The sequence below is a fragment of the Oncorhynchus clarkii genome, chromosome 7 (genome assembly GCF_045791955.1).
Source record: "Oncorhynchus clarkii lewisi isolate Uvic-CL-2024 chromosome 7, UVic_Ocla_1.0, whole genome shotgun sequence".
Taxonomy (NCBI): Eukaryota; Metazoa; Chordata; class Actinopteri; order Salmoniformes; family Salmonidae; genus Oncorhynchus; species Oncorhynchus clarkii.
This window is the reverse complement of record NC_092153.1, coordinates 19930529-19954633: the sequence shown is the minus strand read 5'-3', so window position 1 is coordinate 19954633 and position 24105 is coordinate 19930529. Positions and strand designations below refer to the sequence as shown.

The following is a 24105-nucleotide window of genomic DNA, read 5'->3' as shown; positions in this document are numbered from 1 at the left end:
CTGATTTCCTTATATGAAAAGTAACTCAGTAAAATCGCTGCAATTGTTACGTTTATATTCTTGGTCAATATATACAGTATCAGTCATTGTAGAATAAGACATCAAAACTATAAAATAACACATATGGAATCATGTAGTAACCAAAAGTGTTAAACACATCAAAATATATTTCAATTTTGAGATTCTTCATTAGTAGCCACCGTTTGCCTTGATGACAGCTTTCTACACTCTTGGCTCTCTCTCAACTAGCTTCATGAGGAATGCTTTTCCAACCGTCTTGAAGGAGTTGAGCACTTGTTGGCTGCTTTTCCTTCACTCTGCGGTCCAACTCATTCCAAACCATCTCAATTGGGTTGAGGTTGGGTGATTGTGGAGGCCAGGTCATCTGATGCAGTTCTCCATCTCTCCCCTGCATGGTCAAATAGCCCTTACACAGCCTGGAGGTGTGTTTTGGGTCATTGTCCTGCAGAAAAACAAATTATAGTCCCACTAAGCGCAAACCAGATAGGATGCCGTATTGCTGCAGAATGCTGTGGTAGCCATGCTGGTTAAGTGTGCCTTGAATTGTAAATAAATCACAGACAGTGTCACAAGAAAAGCACTCCCACACCATAGACCTCCATGCTTCATGGTGGGAACCACACATGAAAAGATCATCCGTTCACCTATTATGCGTCACAAAGACAGTGGTTGGAACCAAAAATCTCAAATTTGGTCTCATGAGACCAAAGGACAGATTTCCACCTGGTCTAAATGACCATTGCTGGTCTTGGCCCAAGCAAGTCTCTTATTATTGGTGTCCTTTAGTAGTGGTTTCATTGCAGCAATTCTACCACGAAGGCCTGATTCTCGCAGTCTCATCTGAACAGTTGATGTTGAGATGTGTCTCTTACTTCAACTCTGTGAAGCATTAATTTGGGCCGCAATTTCTGAGGCTGGTAACTCTAATGAACTTATCCTCTGAAGCAGAGGTAACTCTGTGTCTTCCTTAAGTGGCGGTCCTCATGAGAGCCAGTTTCATCATAGCGCTTGATGGCTTTTGCGACTGCGCTTGAAGAAACTTTCAAAGTTCTTAAAATATTCTGGATTGACTGAGCTTCATGTCTTCATTATTCTACAATGTAGAAAATAGTAAAAAATTAAGAAAAAACCTTGAATGAGTAGGTGTGTCCAAAGTTTTGACTAGAATGGTATATTACATGACCAAAAGTATGTGGACACCTGCTTGTCAAACATCTCATTCCAAAATCATGTTCATTAATATGAGGTGGTTCCCCCTTTGCTGCTACAACAGCCTCCACTCTTCTGGGAACATTACTGTGGGGACATGCTTCCATTCAGCCACAAGTACATTAGTGAGGTCGGGCACTGATGTTGGGCAATTAGGCCTGGCTATCACGCTGAAACAGGAAAGGGGCTTCCCCAAACTGTTACCACAAAGTTGGAAGTACAGAATTGTCTAAAATGTCATTGTATGCTGTAGTATTAAGATTTCTCTTCACTGTAACTAAGGGGCCTAGCCCGATCCATGAAAAACAGACCCGGACCATTATTCCTCCTCCACCAAACTTTACATTTGGCACTATGCATTGAGGAAGGTAGCGTTCTCCTGGCATCCTCCAAACCCAGATTCCAAGATGTAAACACATTCTCTGAAGTAAAAAATCACGCTTCACCATCTGGGGACGGACTGCCAGATTTTGAAGCGTGATTCATCACTCCAGAAAACACGTTTCCACTGCTCTAGAGTCCAATGGCGGCAAGCTTTACACCACTCCAGGTGACACTTGGCATTGCGCATGGGGATCTTAGGCTTGTGTGCGGCTGCTCGGCCATAGAAACCCATTTCATGGAGCCCCCGCCGAACAGTTATTTTGCTGACGTTACTTCCAGAGGCAGTTTGGAACTCGGTAGTGAGTGTTGCAATCTAAGACAGAGGATTATTACTCACTGCGCGATGCAGCATTCGGTGGTCCCATTCTGTGAGTTTGTGTGGCCTACCACTTCGCGGCTGAGCTAGTGTTGCTCCTAGACATTTCCACTTCACAATAACAGCACTTACAGTTGACCAGGGCAGCTCTAGCAGGGCAGACATTTGACGAACTGATTTGTTGGAAAGGTGCTATGTTGAAAGTCACTGAGCTCTTCAGTAAGAAAAGTATTCTGCCAATGTTTGTCTATGGATACTGCATGGCTGTATGCTTGATTTTATATAACTGTCAGGAACAGGTGTGGCTGAAATAGCCGAAGGGGTGTCCACATACTTTTGTATATATAGTGTATATTTCTGTCCAGTTCCTGTGCCGTGATTGGATTGGCATCCATCCTCTCTTTCTATAGCAGGGGTCTTCAACCTTTTCTTGCCCAGGGAACCCTCCCAGGCAAACCGGAGACCCAGGGACCCCTTTCATACATTAGCAAAATAGCATTTTTTTTCACGTCTTGTCTTATCAAGGTGAACGATAATGTCCAGGAGAAGTATTTTAACCGTACCGCAACTGGGAATTGATTCACGTTTAGATGGAGTATATGGTAGATAGGAAGGTCAAAATAATGAACAACTATCACAACTCAGGATATGACCCAAATGCAGACACAGGAGGCGGATAGTTTGGTTCTCATAGTATGTATTATAACAAATGTATTAAAACAAAGGGACAGGCAAAGGGCAGGTAGAGGTTCGTAATCCAAGGCAGAGTCAATCATGGAGAGAACAGCAGGCAGTGCTCAGGGTCAGGACAGGCAGAAAGGTCGGAACCCGGGAAGACTAGAAAACAAGAACTTGAAAAACAGGAAATACACTAGTAAGACCTGACAAAACAAGACAAACTGGCAAGAGACAAACAGAAAACGCAGGTATAAATACACAGGGGATAATGGGGAAGAATAGGAGACACTTGGTAGGGGGTGGAGACAAGCGCAAGACAGGTGAAAAAGATCCTGGTGTGACAGCCCCCCCACCCCAGGGGCGCCACCTGGCGTCCTAACCAGGCACATACCTGGTGAGTCCATATAACGTATTATGTGATTTGTTGAACTAAATTTACTTCTGAACTAATTTAGGCATACCTAAACAAATGTGGCAAATACTTATGTAACGACTATATTTTAGTCATTTAATTGTTATTAATTTGTAAATATATATACACACACATACATAGAAATGTTCACTTTGACAGAGTATTTTGTGGAGATCAATGTAAAAAAAAAGTAATTAAATCTATTTCAATCCCACAAGTTCAAGGGGGTGTACTTTCTATTGGCACTGACTGTACATTGTACTGTCAAATGCATATTGCCACCTAATGGTGAAATAGTAATACACCCCAAGTATAATAACAATTTACTGCATGCATCCTCTTTCTTATACCCTTCAAATACAGTAACTCTGGGCATGTACATGTAATATTAAATGAGGACAGGAATCAAATGTACCTATGAAAGGTTTCTCAGCTAAACTGTATCCATTTGTCAGCTTTTCCTCTTCCCATCCTAATGTCGACACACAGTAAAGGGATGGTTTCTCCCACTGACTGGAGACTGGAGAGGACCGTTTGAACAAGAAGAGAAAGCTGAGGGCTTTGTGAGTATATAGGGAGTGACGGACCACCGACGTGAGCGATGGAAGACTCTTCCTGGAGAGAAATAAGGCAATGTTCTAAAAAGCTCAAGGATTGGATCTAGTCTAGCCGCTAGATGGCCCTCCATGATGGATCCAGCTCTCAGCCCCAGAGCTCTCTCAGCTAATATATCTTCTTTATCAGTGGCCTTCCATGTGGTCATGGTGGAAGGGAATACAATCCTCCTTGGCTGGTTGATGGGAGGTAAATCAATGATATCATCTTTAAGCAGAGCAGGTCGCTGGAGATGTTTTTTGGGGTGCTGCACTAGCCTATAGCTTCGAGGGACACATAGCTCTGAAAATTGAAACTTTTGAGAGATGGACTTGGGTGAAACAGATCACTCATGCAGTATACTTCTTGAATCTCCCAATTTTACCAATAGACTATTGAACAATTTACATAGGATAGAGAGAAGAGATCTTGGTTTTCATGTTCACCCAAAAGGTCAATCTAACGCATTGATACAATGCTTTTAAATGTAATTTATTTCAATAGCGTCATGCAATGTTCAAAGAAGATATTCTATTCAGATAGTCTACTACCCTCATCAGCAGTCACAGAATCCTGTCCATGAATTGACTGAACAGTTATATTGCTGCTACTATAAAAACGACCGGTACATTATAGAGAATAATTGTTTCATATGTTTTACATGCAATTAGAACGTGTACATTTACTTAACCCTCTGATAATGTGCGATATTAGAAATGCTTTAACAAACGTTATGATCAGCGTCTCGTCAGCCACTTTAAACTTCCGCATCATGTGATTGCGGAAGTAACTTCACTCTGCGGGTTCAGGGTTCCGCCTCTAAACTAGCTAGCTAAATAAATGGTTATCCCTCTACCCAAAACGAACGACTTTCCTTTTTATAAGACCCATTTGGAATATAGCAGCAATTCACCATTGCATTCTGCAGTAGATATTTAAGGAAACATGGCTGGACGTCTACCGGCTTGTGTAGTTGACTGTGGCACAGGGTAAGTAGCAAGTGCTAATAGCTAGCTAACTAATTCATTGGCTTTAGCTAGATGCACCCAGACATGGCATACACGTTGGGCGTGCAAAGTAAACAAATCAAGATAGCTAGCTAGTCAGCAACAACCTTTATTTGCTTCATTTCGTTTAATCTAGCCAGCAAACTAGCTAGTTAACCATTTTAGGTTCAAGAAAATAGCTTGCTAGTAGCTGATTTCCATCAGTGTCCCCCACTCGTTAGAAGTTACATTAGCAGTATGCATTGACTTTAATCTGTTACTGTAGTCTACGTACAATGTATGTTTTAACTTGTGGAAGCGTATAACTGACCTAGTCCATAGACAGTCATGACACCCGTTAGATGAGTTGTTTCTAACCTTTTTTGGTTACTGTACCAACAACTGAATTTTGCTCTGCTCGGACTGAGTACCCCAGAAGTACCCCCCCCCCCATTGCTTTAGATCATGCATCATGAGCTATAATGATTACACCATTATGATCTATATAACCCACTGAACTTTCTCATGCAATGCATTTGTTGTAGGTACACAAAGATTGGATATGCTGGAAACACAGAGCCACAGTTTATTGTTCCTTCATGTAAGTATGTATGTGTCACACACGCTGTCATACAGTCTTCTAATGATAATGTACCATGCTGATATGTAGCCCTTGATCATGACTATCAGTTCCTTTCCACTACACGGGTCATTGAACGAAGGTGTCTTCTGTACTGAGGAGTTTTGTTAAGAACCGCGAAGCTCGGTCTGAACATTAACACGCATCGCTTGCAGTACGGTTTTGGCAGCATAAGGATCTTTTATATCAGCGATAAATAATAATGAAAGAAAATAGGGTTAGGGTTCCCACACGGCCATATTTCCATGTTACGGCGCTTGTTTATGGCAAACAGACAGAATAAAGAGTGGGCTACCTGTGCTAAAACGCTATCTGCTTCTTCCGAACACCTGTGTGTAAACGGAAGACGGACGCCACAAATGTGTTGTCACTGATAAATATGGTCAGCTGCAGCGGTGTTAAAACAGTGTACAGTAAGTGTGCATCCTGCATTTTGATTTGATTTGAAAGTAGAGGGATTTATGTTTTTAGAAACATACCGCAATTGTGAATCGATTCACGTTTAGATGGAGGTTGTTGGTTGTTTTGGCTTCCAGAGCCAATTCGCCATTTAAACAGAAAATCCTTGGTCTATAAGCCAAATAATGGAGCCTAACTCATAAGGCGGACATACTGTATGGTCATTAGTTAAATGAAGCTGCTGAAAGCATTTTGGTATCGGTCCTTCCTGTTTTTCTTATCTGATTGGAGTGCTCAATGGAAGTAGGCGAACACGCCTAATTCAACAAAATTGTAAAACCACAAAGTTTGAGTTGGCCGCCTTCCTCTAGCAAGGAGTCATCCAGTGGACCCTAAATGGCAATGCTAGCTTGTTAGAGGCACCATAGACTAGTTATTCAGTGATAAATACAAACCATTTTTGTCTATTTTCAATTATTTTAGCCTATTTACTTGTTTTCAGTACTTGAAACTGTCCAGACACCGCTTGAAAGGAAGCTAGTCCAGCCTATATTCAGTGTTATGGCTCCATAGCAGAAGTCCCCTTGTGCCCCTGTTGACTAGAATAACGGACAAACTTGCTAAGGCTTGCTAAGGACTTGAAGTAGCCAGTAGATAGATGACATGTGCACGTTTAGGAGCCTGGGTGGATGACAAGTAGGCCTACACATTTAGAGGGTACAAGGAAGTAGTTGAGGGAACAATGTTCATCGTCCGACATTATAATAATATATAATGTATGCCATTTAGCAGACATTTTTTATCAAAATCGACTTGCAGTCATGTGTGCATACATTTTATGTACGTGTGGCCCGGGCCACACGTACATAAACCAAAGTGATCTACTTTGTCAATGAAGTCACATTATGCAGATAGTTAAAGGCCCAATGCAACTGTTTTTATGTCAACATCAAATCATATCTGGGTACAATTAAGTACCTTACTGTAATAGTTTTCCATAAAAATAGTCAAAAAGAAACAAATGTCTTAAGCAAAAGATTATAATTCTCAAGCAATAATTTTGCTAGGACTGTTTGGGTGTAGTCTGAGCAGGGTTGGAACAACTGAAAACTAGCTGTTATTGGCAAAGTGGTTTGGAACTCTTTTGTTCTATTAACTTATTTACCATCTCGTGATGTCACCAGACAAGCCGTAACTCCATCCATGCAAAACCTGCTGATTTAGAATGTCCTGTGTCTAATGTATTTTCAAATCGAAAGAGAACGGTGGCTCTCTCCCAGAAGCTTAGCTGGTGCGTAAAAAACACAAATTCAGACAGGGGTGTAATTGGTTCACACTCAAAGTTGTCAGATAAAGCTTACTTCATTATTCAATGTTGTGAAAATAATTAAAAACATCAAATAACTTTTAGTTGAAAACAACGTATGTGACATTGATATTAGTCAAACATTTATTCCAGCGATAAAATTGACTAAAAAGCTCAAGTAGGTTAAATTTGGTCATAAGGCCAGTATCGTCCAAAACAGAGTTTTGTGAGATTTGTGTTCAAGAGTTTGTCATGATTTAAGGGTTTGGTTTTGATTTCAACAATGCCCATTACCACAGGATATCCAGTCATATGGCAGACCACAGACAGCGAGACAAACTTGCCCAGCGGCTCAGACTTTGTTTACATAAAACAAGACGTCACAAAAATGTTTTACTTAAGAAATACTGCACCAAACACCTTAGCTAGATGTAAAACTGTGCGACTAAAAGCTCCTCTGCAACAACGTCAAAGTAAAGTAAATATTTCTCAAGCTATTTTACGGTGAATTCCAAACCACTCCCTCGCCCCTACCAACTCGCTCAGAGGGTGTCCGTTGTCACCTGTTGCTGACTACTCAGAGGGAGACTTTCAGAGTGGCAGGGGGTTCAATAAACCAACTTTAGGACACACTTGTGACTTGAATGATGCAATTCATGTGCCACATTCAAATAATAAAACAAACATGAAATTCCAAATAACAAATCCCCCCCACCTATTTACAAGATGTAAACCTCTAACATTTAATTTGGGAGGTATTCCATTTGTTACATGTCAAGTTTTAAATCAGTTGAAAACAAATGCATGTGTCATGTAATTAGGCACTCCTCTCCATTCTTTTGTATGAAATTGCGCAAACTCCAAACATATGCATGTTGGGATACCACTTCACGCTGGAGCATGCAGTCTTGCTGGCCTGGTCGAAATGGCTATCAGAGGGTCTAAGTAAGCCTCTACACCCTCTAATTTCCACTCCCACAGCTTTGAGGCACTTGTGCATGTGACGGAGGCATTCGTGAATGCGCCAATGTAGGGGCGATGGGAGGGGGGTGATAAAGCATGAGATTCCTGCTAATTATCAAAAGCTAGAAAAGAGCTGTTCAATTCTACAACCACCTAAAATGAAGTGTTTCCCAGACCTTCCATAACAAAGCTGTCACTTACAGAGAGATTAACCTAGAGAAGAGTCCCCTAAGCATGCTGGTCCTGGGGCTTTTTTCACAAACACAAACAGACCCCACAGAGGACAGCAACACAATTGGACTCAACCGAATCATGAAAAAACAAAAAGATAATTACTTGATACATTGGAAGGAAATGTCAAATAAACTGAGCAAACTGGAATGCTATTTGGACCTAAACAGAGAGTACACAAGGAAAGCTTTGACTATGTACAGACTCCGTGAGCATAGCCTTGCTATTGAGAGAGAGTCCGCTGTTGGCAGACCTGGCTCTCAAGAGAAGACAGGCTATGTGCACACTGCATATGACCATATTAGAAAACAAATGTACATTTTGATAAACTCCCATATCTATTGGGTGAAATACCACCGTGTGCCATCACAGCAGGAAGATTTGTGACACGTTGCCACAAGAAAAGGGCAACCAGTGAAGAACAAACACCATTGTAAACACATATGTTTGTTTATTTTCCCTTTTGTACTTTAACTATTTTCACAATGTTGTAACACTGTACATAGCCATATTATGATATTTGAAATGTCTCTATTCCTTTGAAACTTTGGTGAGTGTAATGTTTACTGTTAATTTAATTGTTTATTTATCTATTTCACTTGCTTTTGCAATGTAAACCTATGTTTCCCATGCCAATAAAGCCATTTGTCTTGATTTAAATTGAATTGAATTCATTCTGACTATTTTTTGAGAAAGTGATACTGGCTTTATTCTTATGGTGTATCATGGGGAACAAACATCCGTAACCGCCACATCGAACCACACCCCCGTGACTCTTGTTTTTCGTAATGAGCAACCGAAAAACCCATGTAGAATCAGTGCGTTCAGTATCTCTTTAATAAAAATGTGTCTATTTGTTTACTGACTTTACAAGACATATCGAAGTAATAGGCCTGCCACTCATTGAGTTTCTTCTTATGGTTAGCATCAGCAGTTTCCTTTCCCTATGCTTGATTTAATCAGCTCACCTGTGTAAAGTTGACTATCAGCACCCTCAAGTCATGATGTTTCAATCAACAATGTCCAAACCATATCTAGGCTGGTACTAAGGATTGATGGCGTTGAATCTTCCTAAACTTCAGGTATTGCCATCAAAGAGTCGGCCAAGGTTGGAGACCAAGCCCAGCGCAGGATGACGAAGGGGGTGGACGATCTGGACTTTTACATCGGTGACGAGGCAATAGACAAACCAAATTATGCAACAAAGGTACATTGCATTTTCCAGTGATGGGAGGTCTACTTAAAGGCTAACCTGCAGGCTCTACATACATTTTTGGACTTATATTCTAAAGTAATTAATATAATAAATGTATAACTTCCTCAAACTTGGTTCAACTGGCATATCCCATTAGAACTGAATTATAATCTTGTTTTTACTCCAATCTTTGTAAACAAAACATGGTGAAAACTACTATGTTGGATGGTCAGTCCTTGCAACCATATCTCTATCTATGCATTTTAGAGTGGTTACATTTCTTCACCCCATTAGTCAGATTTTTACCGAAACTGTCGGGAGAGTTTGCTTTATTGTTTCAACTGTAGATTGCTATGTAAATGTTAAATGTAAAGTCATGCGAAATGCCTATTAGAACTGAGTAGAACTGGAAAAATAATGGTGTGTGTGGTTGTTCCCCTTGTTACAGTGGCCCATTCGTCATGGGATCGTGGAAGACTGGGATCTCATGGAGAGGTTCATGGAACAGGTCATCTTCAAGTATCTGAGGGCAGAGCCCGAGGACCACTACTTCCTCTTGGTACGTTCATAACATGCACATTAGTGTGGAAATTATGCTACCTAGTAGCAGGAACCTATGGGATTTGTACTTTTCTTCTCCACAGACAGAGCCCCCTCTGAATACCCCTGAAAACAGAGAGTACACAGCAGAGATTATGTTTGAGTCCTTCAATGTTCCAGGTCTTTACATCGCTGTACAGGTAAATCCTCTCTACGTTCTATGTTGGTTCTATATAATCTCTTCCCTGCACCTCTTCATGGTCAAGTCAAACTTGATTTCAAATGCATTATCACAACTCTCAATACACTTCACAGAAAAAATGATGGTGTCCATGAGGTGTCCGCGAAACCTCTGGGTGGATCACAGTTCTGGGACCCTTTTCAAAACAGGAGTAGGAGTGCTGATCTAGGATCAGATCTCCCCACTGACTATATGTAATCTTATTGATTGTGATCTAAAAGGCTAAACTGATCCTAGATTAGCACTCCTGATCTGAAACTCTTTGAATACATGTTGTAATCATTAGTGGAAAGTGACACGGTCTGTGTTTTCCTTGTCAGGCGGTCCTGGCGCTGGCAGCCTCATGGACCTCCAGACAAGTGGGCGAGAGGACACTGACAGGGACGGTGATTGATAGCGGTGATGGGGTCACCCACGTCATCCCAGTGGTGGGTACATGCCTTCGATCATCATTCCATGTAGTCTTTACTAGAACTGGGTCATGTTTAGTAGGAGGCAAATGTTTTGAAGCAAAGTGAAATGGGGAGGAACTTCCTGAACTTGTCCAACAAGAACACATTTTCTTAATCTGTTGCAAAAGTTTGGAACGGTGTGCCCTACTGAACACTACTCGGCTGTATTCGACCTACAGTTGAAGTCGGAAGTTTACATACCTTAGCCAAATACATTTAAACTCCGTTTTTCACAATTCCTGACATTTAATCCTCGTAAAAATTCCCTGTTTTTAGGTCAGTTAGGATCACCACTTTGTTTTAAGAATGTGTAATATCAGAATAATAGTAGAGAATGATTTATTTCACCTTTAATTTCTTTCATCACATTCCCAGTGTGTCAGAAGTTTACATACACTCAATTAGTATTTGGTAGCATTGCCTTAACTTGTTTAACTTGGGTCAAACGTTTCGGGTAGCCTTCCACAAGCTTCCCACAATAAGTTGGGTGAATTTTGGCCCCTTCCTCCTGACAGAACTGGTGTAACTGAGTCAGGTGTGTAGGCCTCCTTGCTCGTACACGCTTTTTCGGTTCTGCTCACAAGTTTTCTATAGGATTGAGGTCAGGACTTTGTAATGGCCACTCCAATACCTTGACTTTGTTGTCCTTAAGCCATTTTGCCACAACTTTGGAAGTATGCTTGGGGTCATTGTCCATTTGGAAGACCCATTTGCGACCAAACTTTAACTGATGTCTTGAGATGTTGCGTCAATATATCCACCATTTTCCTGCTTCATGAAGCCATCTATTTTGTGAAGTGCACCAGTCCCTCCTGCAGCAAAGCACCCCCACAACATGATGCTGCCACCCCTGTGCTTCACGGTTTGGATGGTGTTCTTCGGCTTGCAAGCCTCCCTCTTTTTCCTCCAAACATAACGATGGTCATTTTGGCCAAACGGTTCTATTTTTGTTTCATCAGACCAGAGGACATTTCTCCAAAAAGTACGATCATTGTCCCCATGTGCAGTTGCAAACCGTAGTCTGGCTTTTTTTATGCCGGTTTTGGAGCAGTGGCTTCTTCCTTGCTGGTTATGTCGATATAGGACTCGTTTTACTGTGGATATAGATGCTTTTGTACCGGTTTCCTCCCGCATCTTCACAAGGTCCTTTGCTCTTGTTCTGGGATTGATTTTCACTTTTTGCACAAAGTACATTCATCTCTAGGAGACATAATGAGTCTCCTTCCTGAGCGGTATGATGGCTTCGTGGTACCATGGTGTTTATACTTGCATACTATTGTTTGTACAGATGAACATGGTACCTTCAAGCGTTTGGAAATTGCTCCCAAGGATGAACCAGATTTTTTTTCCTGAAGTCTTGGCTGATTTCTTTAGATTTTCCCATGATATCAAAGCGGCACTGAGTTTGAAGGTAGGCCTTGAAATACATCCACAGGTACACCTCCAATTGACTCAAAATATGTCAATTAGTCTATCAGAAGCTTCTAAAGCCATGACAACATTTTCTGGAATTTTCCAAGCTGTTTAAAGGCACAGTCAACTTAGTGCATGTAAACTTCTGACCCACTGGAATTGTGATACAGTGAATTATAAGTGAAATAATCTGTCTGTAAGCAATTGTTGGAAAAATTACTTGTCATGCACAAAGTAGATGTCCTAACCAACTTGCCAAAACTATAGTTTGTTAACAAGAAATTTGTGTAGTGGTTGAAAAACGAGTTTTAATGACTCGAACCTAAATGTATGTAAACTTCCAACTATTGCTAACACATACATGGTAACGTATTGCATTCCTGTATGAGTGATAATGGATTGTGTGGTTGATTGGTGTTGTGTTTTCTTCCAGGCGGAAGGCTACGTAATCGGTAGCTGTATAAAGCACATCCCCATCGCTGGTCGAGACATCACCTACTTCACCCAGCAGCTGCTGAGAGAGCGGGAGGTGGGCATCCCACCAGAGCAGTCATTGGAAACAGCCAAAGCCGTCAAGGTACCTACACATTTCTAACTTTTTGTTCCCTACACAAACCGAAGGAATTTATACATGTATTATTTGTGAGCATTTCTCAGGTTCAACAGCAGAGGTCAGTAGTGCTGCACCATTGACCAGAGATGTACAGTCACAGATCATGACTCCTTCTTGTTAACTCTTTGGCATCTACCCAGTGTCATATGTATACTTGTTTATGACTTACAATTGATAACGATTCCATATTGTGTTCCAGGAAAGGTTCAGTTATGTCTGCCCTGACCTGGTGAAAGAGTTCAACAAGTACGATACGGACGGCTCTAAGTGGATCAAGCAGTACACGGGCATCAACTCCATCAGCAAGAAAGAGTTCACCATCGACGTGGGCTACGAGCGCTTCCTCGGCCCTGAGATCTTCTTCCACCCAGAGGTATGATCCCATTGACTTTCAATATACAGTGCCTTGCGAAAGTATTCGGCCCCCTTGAACTTTGCGACCTTTTGCCACATTTCAGGCTTCAAACATAAAGATATAAAACTGTATTTTTTTGTGAAGAATCAACAACAAGTGGGACACAATCATGAAGTGGAACGACATTTATTGGATACTTCAAACTTTTTTAACAAATCAAAAACTGAAAAATTGGGCGTGCAAAATTATTCAGCCCCCTTAAGTTAATACTTTGTAGCGCCACCTTTTGCTGCGATTACAGCTGTAAGTCGCTTGGGGTATGTCTCTATCAGTTTTGCACATCGAGAGACTGAAATTTTTTCCCATTTCTCCTTGCAAAACAGCTCGAGCTCAGTGAGGTTGGATGGAGAGCATTTGTGAACAGTTTTCAGTTCTTTCCACAGATTCTCGATTGGATTCAGGTCTGGACTTTGACTTGGCCATTCTAACACCTGGATATGTTTATTTTTGAACCATTCCATTGTAGATTTTGCTTTATGTTTTGGATCATTGTCTTGTTGGAAGACAAATCTCCGTCCCAGTCTCAGGTCTTTTGCAGACTCCATCAGGTTTTCTTCCAGAATGGTCCTGTATTTGGCTCCATCCATCTTCCCATCAATTTTAACCATCTTCCCTGTCCCTGCTGAAGAAAAGCAGGCCCAAACCATGATGCTGCCACCACCATGTTTGACAGTGGGGATGGTGTGTTCAGCTGTGTTGCTTTTACGCTAAACATAACGTTTTGCATTGTTGCCAAAAAGTTCAATTTTGGTTTCATCTGACCAGAGCACCTTCTTCCACATGTTTGGTGTGTCTCCCAGGTGGCTTGTGGCAAACTTTAAACGACACTTTTTATGGATATCTTTAAGAAATGGCTTTCTTCTTGCCACTCTTCCATAAAGGCCAGATTTGTGCAATATACGACTGATTGTTGTCCTATGGACAGAGTCTCCCACCTCAGCTGTAGATCTCTGCAGTTCATCCAGAGTGATCATGGGCCTCTTGGCTGCATCTCTGATCAGTCTTCTCCTTGTATGAGCTGAAAGTTTAGAGGGACGGCCAGGTCTTGGTAGATTTGCAGTGGTCTGATACTCCTTCCATTTCAATATTATCGCTTGCACAGTGCTCCTTGGGATGTTTAAAGCTTGGGAAATCTTTTTGTATCCAAATCCGGCTTTAAACTTCTTCACAACAGTATCTCGGACCTGCCTGGTGTGTTCCTTGTTCTTCATGATGCTCTCTGCGCTTTTAACGGACCTCTGAGACTATCACAGTGCAGGTGCATTTATACGGAGACTTGATTACACACAGGTGGATTGTATTTATCATCATTAGTCATTTAGGTCAACATTGGATCATTCAGAGATCCTCACTGAACTTCTGGAGAGAGTTTGCTGCACTGAAAGTAAAGGGGCTGAATAATTTTGCACGCCCAATTTTTCAGTTTTTGATTTGTTAAAAAAGTTTGAAATAGCCAATAAATGTCGTTCCACTTCATGATTGTGTCCCACTTGTTGTTGATTCTTCACAAAAAAATACAGTTTTATATCTTTATGTTTGAAGCCTGAAATGTGGCAAAAGGTCGCAAAGTTCAAGGGGGCCGAATACTTTCGCAAGGCACTGTATATTGTTGTGCTTGTATTATGTAATGTATCTAGTGCTGAGCGATTGTAGTGCTTTTTGGTTTGATTATTAAAACATAATTAAGGATTTTGGTTTTGAAAATAATTTTTAAACATTAAATCCATTGTGCAGAATGTGGGTTGAATACTGTAACACAGAATAAAACAATTAATAAAAGTCTCATGATGGTAGTGACCGCCCATTACTGCTTATCACCTATAACCATAATTAATTCACATTACTTTACTTTAATAAAATATTTCAGTTGTGTATATTACATTTGTTTTATTTGATGACTTTATTATTTAATTCCAAGTCATCATCTCTTTAGAGTTGATGCTCATGCTGTCTGACAAAATAACTATTTTGTAGTTCTTCAAAGTAAATTAGGCATATTTTAATGACTGCTGAATATCAACTATCAATCACTTAGATCATGTATATTCAGGTAGAGATATACTATATATACAAAAGTATGTGGACACCCCTTCAAATTAGTGGATTCGGCTATTTCAGCCACACCCGTTGCTGACAGGTGTATAAAATTGAGCACACCGCCATGCAATCTCCATAGACAAACACTGGCAGTAGAATGGCCTTACTGCAGAGCTCGGACTTTCAACGTGGCACCGTCATAGGATGCCACCTTCCCAACATGTCAGTTCGTCAAATGTCTGCCCTGCTAGAGCTGTGCCGGTCAACTGTAACTGCTGTTATTGAGAAGTGGAAACATCTAAGAGCAACAACGGCTCAGCCGTGAAGTGGTAGGCCACACAAGCTCACAGAACGGGATCACCATGTGCTGATGCGTGTAAAAATCATCTGTCCTTGGTTGCAACACCCACTACTGAGTTCCAAATTGCCTCTAGAAGCAATGTCAGCACAATAACTGTTTGTCGGGAGCTTCATGAAATGGGTTTTGATGGCCGAGCAGCCGCACACAAGCCTAAGATCACCATGCGCAATGCCAAGCGTCTGCTGGAGTAGTGTATAGCTCGCCACCATTGGACTCTGGAGCAGGGAAAATTAGTTCTCTGGAGTGAATCACACTTCACCATCTGGCAGACCGACAAACAAATCTGGGTTTGGCGGATGCCAGGAGAACGTGGCAACAGTTTGGGGAAGGCCCGTTCCTGTTTTCAGCATGACAATAGCCCCGTGCACAAAGCAAGGTGCATACAAAAATGTTTTTTTGAGATCGGTGTGGAAGAACTTGACTGGCCTGCACAGAGCCCTGACGTCAACCCTATCGAACACTATTGGGATGAATTGGAACGCTGACTGCATGCCAGGCCTAATCGCCCAACATCAGTGCCCTACCTCACTAACGATCTTGTGGCTAAATGGAAGCAAGACCATGCAGCACTGTTCCAACATCTAGTGGAAAGCCTTCCCAGAAGAGTGGAGGCTGTTATATCCTCAAAGGGTGGACCAACTCCATATTAATGCCTATGATTTTGGAATGAGATGTTCGACGAGCAGGTGTCATATAGTGTAACTCGCCAAGTAACAGCTGCTCTCTGTATCACCTCACGGCCATGCATTCTTCTCTGTTCAGTAGCAAGCATAAAATAAACTGATTGGACAAGTAGATGCACAATGGATTATGGTCATTGTAGTTAATTACCATGTTTTTATGTGCTAACCTATGTGGAATATTGGCCTGTTAGAAACGACAACTCCCTACTACATTGCACAGTTCAGGCTAGATCTGCTTGATTTCTAGAGAAACTGCAATGTGCAGCATTGAGCTCCCAGAAGAAAACTGAACTCACATTGGTCAATTAGTTGTTTAAAAAAATGAAAAATATCTGACATTTCTGTTAATAACATTGGTTGTACTGTATTATACTTTTTTCCTCCCCCAGTTTGCCAACCCTGACTTCACCCAGCCCATCTCAGAGGTTGTTGATGAGGTCATTCAGAACTGCCCTATTGACGTCAGACGTCCCCTCTATAAGGTACGCCTGTGGAGTTCAAGTTCGTTGTATTTCATTCACATGACAGGCGACAAGAACGTTGTGTTTGACAATATAAAAGCAGCCCTCATGATTTATTAAAACGATAAACTTATGCCACATACTGAGACTCGTCTCCATCCAGAAATTATGAGGATGAAATGGGTTTTACTTTCTAAATGATCTATTCAGGAGTATTTCAAGGTTCCTTGTCTGTTGCTATGCAGAACATTGTGCTCTCTGGAGGCTCCACTATGTTCCGAGATTTTGGCCGTCGTCTGCAGAGGGACCTGAAAAGGACAGTGGACGGCAGACTGAAACTCAGTGAGGAACTAAGCGGTGGCAAGTTGAAGGTGAGAACCGATTTACATTTGACCTAGTCAGCTGAAGCACTCTTATAGGGATGCTACAACTTTATGGATGTTGTGGCTCCTAAAATGTTCAAAATGATGTCATATTTTGCATTTCCAGCATAATCATCGGTGTTATTTCCTCAATAATGACCTATGTTTCATGTTCTTTTGCCAGCCCAAACCCATCGACGTGCAAGTCATAACTCACCACATGCAGAGATACGCTGTTTGGTTTGGCGGGTCCATGTTGGCATCAACTGTGAGTTCTAAAACTTAGAGGGGTCTTTGTCTGTTAACTCATGTTACTATCAGAAATATATATTCTACTGATGTAAAAGCTCAAGACAGACACTTGGAGGCTTTGTTAGCCTTGGTTAGAATATAAAATTGGAAACTTGAAAGGAAAAGTGTACACCAACAAATAATAACGGTCATATCTACTCTTTCCTCAGCCGGAATTTTACCAAGTGTGCCACACCAAAAAAGACTATGAGGAGATCGGACCGAGCATCTGCCGCCATAACCCTGTCTTCGGGGTCATGTCTTAAAAAGGACTTCCCTCGGTTATCACTGGAGCTTGCAGTTGGAGCAGAATGGAGTGGACGGACAGAGGCAGAGTGGCATTACTGCACTATGGTCGCTGCTTAATCTAGCCTATTTCCAGGGCTGCGGTTACAGACAAAATACAGGAAGAGAATGACATAGAAATAGAAGGACTAGATTCTATTCCTATGGAGAATGACTCATTTATCAACTGCAGACCAAACTATCAGGCTGACAAATGGGGGTGAATATCTATGTAAAAGAGAAGGATATGGTGTCTTAAAGCCAAAAACATTTTCAGAGCAATTGTGTGGACACAAAGTAATGTGCAAGAACAGGATAATAAAGTGAACTCCTGTATGATTAAGTATGTGCCCGTTATTTCTATGGTATCCACACATACAGCAATTAAGTACAGTTGGATTATATTTACTCAATAGCTCTTTTTTTTCAGATGCACTTCTCTGTGTGTTCAAGGGTATAGCTTGTTTATGTTTCATATTATTGAGTTTATATATATTAAATATATATTTTTGGGGTGGACAAGAACCCATAACGCATGTAATATTGATAGTGGTTATATTCTCTCAAGCTATAACGTAGTCTTACCATCCCCAGTTTTGTTGTGTGGTCGCTTCGTGGATTGGTTTGGAATCCATGAGTCCCTGAATCATACAGTATCTTCACCAAAAAAAGTTACATGTATTATCCGTTAAATTTAAATGATTGTTAGACCACCATTGCTGTCGAGGATCTTGTGTATTTCAACGCCTACCTACATTCCAATAAAGGCAGACAGATATTTCTATAAATGTGTCTCGATGGTTTTGGCCTGAAAGGACTATTTTAATGTTACAGTAAGTGTCTTAAGTCTAGAAAGTGCTTTCGATATGTAACTTTCAAAACAAGGTGAATGAACAAAGCAGTAAACTGAAGATGAAATGATATTCAGCAATGGAATCCCCCCCCCAATACATTTCAGGGAGTGACTACATCAGGAATTAACATACAATAGACAAATGAGTTGTATATACCAAAGATGGTGTACAAACAAAATTGTGTTTAATATGGCTGTTTACCATTTAAAATCAAGGTACCTGTCTGTAAGTGGGTGTTCCCTCTCGCGTGAGCATGCTTTCCCGCATGAGCTCAGGGTTCCTCCATTTTGGTCGTGTTCCCCCTGCTCAGACGTTGCATGCATCAACCAATGGTTGTGTGCTCCATTTTTTCAATGGAAAACTGCAGTCAAATCACTTCAATATTACTGTCTGATCACTGCATTTCAAAAAGAGGGCTCGCGATTTTAACCAATCGCCGCACATTTGCAGCTAAAAATGGTTCAATCAAGCCATAATTTTCCCTCACCAATGCATTTTTGTGACACATTGGACAGAAATCACTGCAAAATGTCAGAATTGCCAGAGCAAAAAAGCACCAATGATGTTGCAGTCATAACCAACTGGAGATGGTCATTATTTGTAAAAACCAGTTGGCTGTATTCACGTGCTTGAACTAGTTGAGAAACATTGATTGGCTAATGGCAATGCAGTATCATGCTTGTAAAGAAATTATAGTGTTCAAAAACCATATTAATAGATTTTTTTAAATAAATAATGTTTTATTGGTACATTTAACTGCCTAAAATGCTGTTATTGAGGTAATTTTCTTAGTAGTTGACGTCAGAGGTCAGCATGTGGGAGAACTCTGTGCTCAGGAATGATGGTGGTTTCAAAACAACTGGGAACTCAAAAAATATATATAAGGTACAATCATGACATCAGTGATCTTCTGTTTGTAAAGTCGGAGCTCTAGCAAGATGCCAAGTTTCCAACTTGGAATTCCGAGTTGACCGCTCAATATGAAGGAGCTCGAAATCCATTGATGACAACTCAAAACAAATTTTCCCAGTCAGAGCTAGTTTTTTTCCCTAGTTCCCAGTTGTCTTGAACGCACTGAAGTAGGAAGTCAGAGATTTGTTGTTTTGAACACGTCATTATAGACGTGTTTCCCACTTGTAATTACGAATTGGAGGGGCGTTCAAGTGGATTATTTCCAGTCGTATGTGGTAATACCACCTTCCCAGTTAGTTGAGACCGCAGCATAAGTTTTAAAAAACTTGACCAATAGAGTCAATTTTAAACTTGTCTAATAAAGATGGTTGATTAGCCTAGGTGGGAGTCATGGGCAACTGCAATTAAACATGGCTCCCGGAACATGAATATGTCAACATAAATGGACGGACGGACGGGACTTTAAAAACTGCAATATTCTCTGCTTTTCTGAAACATGGCTCTCGGACAAGATACCCCCCATGGCTATCCAACTCGATGGATTCTCCATTCACCAGGCGGACAAGACAGTGGAGTCGGGGACATCTAGGGGGGAGGGGTTTTCCTCTACATCAACACCAACTGGTGTGCTAACTCCAGCGCGGTGGAAGTGCCGACCCACTGTTCACCTGTCTTGGAATACCTGATGGTCAAATGCCGACCCTTTTACCTCCCGATTTCAGCTGTTATCGTGACTGTTCTATACATTCCACCTCAGTACAAGAAAAATAACAAGCTGCCACTTAACAAACTGTACAAGGCTATAAACAAGCAAGAAACTCCACATCCAGAGGCTGCTTTTTTCTTCCCATGTCCACCATTCGGCAAATCAGATCATGACTCCGTACTCCTGTTACCCGTGACTCGCTCTGTTGAAAATGGTCCCCAGAATCAGAGATTATGCTACAGCTTTGCTAGCGCTGATTTGAATATGTTTTGAGACTCCACTAACCAACTCCGTCACTGGCTTCATTAGAAAATGTATCGGCGATGTTGTCCCCACGGAGAGGGTTCGCTGCTTCCCCAATCAAATGCCCTTGATTAACACAGAGGTTGGCGCTAAACTGGACAGTGCTACCGCACATAGAACTATCGTAGACAACCCTGAGGCTATGGCAGAGGACAGGAATAAGTACAAGAAGTCCCGCTATGACCTCCGCAGAGTCATCAAATGTGCAAAAGGACAATATAGGAATAAGGTGGAATCAAACTACACAGGCTCTGACGCCCGCCACACGTGGCAGGGACTACAGTCCTTTACGGATGGCAAATGAAGACCCAACCGTGATCTGCCCAACAATGCCTCTCATCCAGACAAACTCCATGCATTTTATGCATGCTTTGACAACAACAAGATCGTGCCAGGTGTGAGGGCCCTCACCGACCGTGTGGATTGGGTGATCTCGCTCTCCGAGGCCGACGTGAGAAAGGTCTTTAATCAGGTCAACATCCGCAAGGCCAAGGGACGGTATTCCGGGGTGCATTCTCGGAGCATGCGCAGAACAGCTGGCAGGCATCATTTTCAACCTCTCCCTGTCCCAGACTGTAATCCCCACGTTTTAAGATGGCCACCATTATTCCTGCCCATAAGAACTCTAAGGCTTCGTGCCACAAGAACTTCTGTAATCATGAAGTGCTTTGAGAGGCTGGTTATGGCACAGATTAACTCCACCATCCCAGACACCCTAGACCAGGGGTGTCAAAGTCAAATGGACGGAGGGCCAAATAAAAAAATCAGCTACAAGACGAGGGCCGGACTGTTCGAATGTTCATTGAAAAATTTTTAAATGACGCATATAGTCTAGTGAACCTAATTGAACCTACTGAAAACCTAACAAATATATTACAATATGATCAGATAAATAAAGCAATATTTTCTTATGGCTCTGTCAGTAATCTTTAATTTTCAACAGACACAAAAGACAAATTTCCTTTATATAAATATCCCCATAACATGAACATTAAATGAAAGAAACCGGTATTCAAGGCACCATCAGTAGACTATATTTTCTATTTTAGCAAAAGTGGGCTAAATTTACTTCAAAGAAAAAACAATAATAGCAATTTTCTATCATCCACTCAACTGAAATATTTTTAAAATATAATTGGATTGAAATACAAAAAAATAAAGTGCAAAAATCTATTAATCAAAAACAACACTTTGTTTAAGGAGAAGTAACATGCAGTGAAAACAAATATTAAATTTTAACTTTTAAACTTGAACTGAGTAAAAACTCTAAATATGTGATTGCACAGTAATGTTCACTTGTTTGAGGTTGAGGGTGATACTTGGTGGTGTCCCATCTTTTCCACAAGTTCATCAATGTTCGGGGTAAGGCTCTGAGCTGAAGAAATCCTCAGAATTGAGTGGAGGTGTTCAGCAGTAAGTCGACTTCTGTGTGATGTTTTGTTCAGGTTCATCAAAGAAAACAGTTGTTCACACAGGTATGTGCTGCCAAACATAGACAACGTTTGAGCAGCCTGGATGCGCAGCTGGGGCATTGTGCCGGGGAGGAAACGGGCGAACTCCGCAGCACCCACTGCCGCATATTTTGCCCTCAGTGCATCATTGCATTGGAGGTCAATCAACTCCATTTGGAGGTTTGGTGGTGAGCTTTCCACGTCAACAGCAAATGGGTTACCGAGCAGTTCCAACCTGCTTTTTTGTGCTTCAAAGTCAGCAAATCGGCGTCGAAAGTCAGCGGCAAGCATACCTATTTTATCAGCCAACTGTGTGCTCGGGAACGCACTGGTAGAGAGCTTCTCTTTCATGGTCTGGCAGCTGGGAAAGTGGCTCAAATTTTCTTTCCGCATCTGCGTCTCCCACAGAGTCAGTTTGGTTTTAAATGCCTTCACTGTACTGTACATATCAGAGATGACACGATCCCGACCCTGCAGCTGCAAGTTTATTGCATTCAGATGACTCGTAATGTCACACAGAAAAGCCATTTCACACAGAAACATTTCGTCTCGGAGTTGTGTTGTGTCTTTCCCTTTGCTGTCCAAGAACAGACAAATCTCCTCACGAAGCTCGAAACATCTTTGAAGCACCTTTCCCTGGCTTAGCCATCGCACCTCTGTGTGATAAGGCAAATCACCATGCTCCGTTTCTAACTCCGTCAGAAATGCCTTGAACTGGCGGTGATTCAAACCTTTGGCTCTGATAAAGTTAACTGTGCGCGTGATGATGCTCATTACATGCTCCATTTTCAAGGCTTTACCGCACAACGCTTCCTGGTGTATGATACAATGATAAGCTGTCAGCTCACCTGTCGCGTTTTCCTCTTGCATCTTTTCCCGTATCTTCGCCACCAGTCCGCTCCTGTGTCCACACATCGCAGGTGCTCCGTCGGTTGTCAAACCCACGAGTTTTTCCCAAGGCAGCTCCATCTCATTTACACATCTTGACACCTCTTCATACAAATCATGCCCCGTAGTTGTGCCATGCATAGGACGTAAAGCCAAAAACTCCTCTGTCACGCTTAGGTTGGAGTCCACTCCGCGGATGAAAATTGACAACTGGGCAATGTCAGAAATGTCGGTGCTCTCATCCACAGCCAAGGAATATGCAATAAAATCTTTTCCCTTTTTCACAAGCTGCTCTTTTAGATTGATGGACAACTGGTCTACTCTCTCGGCAATGGTGTTTCTGCTCAGACTCACATTTAAAAAGAGTTGCCTTTTTTCTGGGCAAACTTCGTCACAAACTTTAATCATGCAGTTTTTGATGAAATCCCCCTCCGTAAATGGCCGGGCTGATTTAGCGATCTCTTCTGCCAAAATAAAACTGGCCTTGACAGCAGCCTGGCCTTGTGATTTGGCTTTTTTGAACAGAGCCTGTCGAGATTTGAGGCCTCGTTTTAATTCCTCTGCCTTTTGTAGCCTTTGTTCCATGTCCATATTCTTGTTTTTGTCCGCGTGTTTCGTTTCATAATGTCGTCTCAGATTATACTCTTTCAGTACCGCCACACTTTCTCCACACAGAAGACACACAGGTTTTCCAGCTACCTTCGTGAACATATACTCCGACTCCCACCTTGTTTGAAACCCCCGGTTCTCAGTATCCACCTTCCGTTTTGCCATTTTTGATGGGTATCTGAAAGTTAATTTTACTGTGATGCTGACGACTGCTGTGCCAATAAATATTGAAATGAAGCAGCCTACTGCTCGGTGCGTCACCTTTGCATTGTGGGAAATGTAGTATTGGTGCGTGTAAAAGATCTGCGGGCTGCCGGCTTGCTGCGGGCCGGTTCTAATAATAAATCAAGATCATCCCAGGGGCCGTAAAAAACCTTCTTGCGGGCCGGATGTGGCCCGCGGGCCTTGACTCTGACATATGTGCCCTAGACCCACTCCAATTTGCATACCGCCCCCAACAGATCCATAAATGACACAATCTCAATTGCACTCCATACTGCCCTCACCCACCTAGATAAGAGGAATACCTACGTTGCATTCAGAAAGTATTCAAACCCCTTGACTTTTTCAATATTTTGTTACCTTAGCCGTATTCTAAAATGGATTAAATTGTTTATTTTTTATCATCAAATTACACACAATACCACATAATGACAGAGCAAAAACTGTCTTCTTGGGTATGACGCTACAACATTGGCAAACCTGTATCTGGTATGTTTCCCCTAGTATTCTGTACAGATCCTCTCAAGCTCTATAAGGTTGGATGGGGGGAATTGCTGCACAGCTATTTTCAGGTCTCTCCAGAGATGTTTGATCGGGTTCAAGTCCGCGCTCTGGCTGGGCCACTCAAGGACATTTAGAGACTTGTCCCGAAGCCACTTCTGAATTGTCTTG

At 41.7% G+C, this 24105-nt stretch overlaps 1 protein-coding gene across 1 annotated transcript; it reads left to right on the top strand.

Moving 5' to 3' along the window:
- The first annotated feature begins 4386 nt into the window (after positions 1-4386).
- Positions 4387-18276, top strand: LOC139414148 (actin-related protein 3). The gene is made up of 12 exons (XM_071162029.1): positions 4387-4603; positions 5146-5201; positions 9222-9346; positions 9783-9893; positions 9979-10074; positions 10436-10543; positions 12414-12557; positions 12793-12966; positions 16479-16571; positions 16796-16921; positions 17097-17180; positions 17374-18276. Exons 1-12 carry the CDS (start codon positions 4560-4562, stop codon positions 17467-17469), a joined length of 1257 nt encoding a protein of 418 aa, XP_071018130.1. The 5' UTR covers positions 4387-4559; the 3' UTR covers positions 17470-18276.
- The last annotated feature ends 5829 nt before the right edge of the window (positions 18277-24105 follow it).

Excerpts from the sequence above, each read along its gene's own strand:
- LOC139414148 (XM_071162029.1), top strand. The coding sequence starts at position 4,560 with ATGGCTGGACGTCTACCGGCTTGTGTAGTTGACTGTGGCACAGG. Across the intron at positions 9,347-9,782 it reads AACCAAATTATGCAACAAAG|TGGCCCATTCGTCATGGGAT; the intron begins GTACATTGCATT and ends CCCTTGTTACAG. Across the intron at positions 16,922-17,096 it reads TAAGCGGTGGCAAGTTGAAG|CCCAAACCCATCGACGTGCA; the intron begins GTGAGAACCGAT and ends TTCTTTTGCCAG.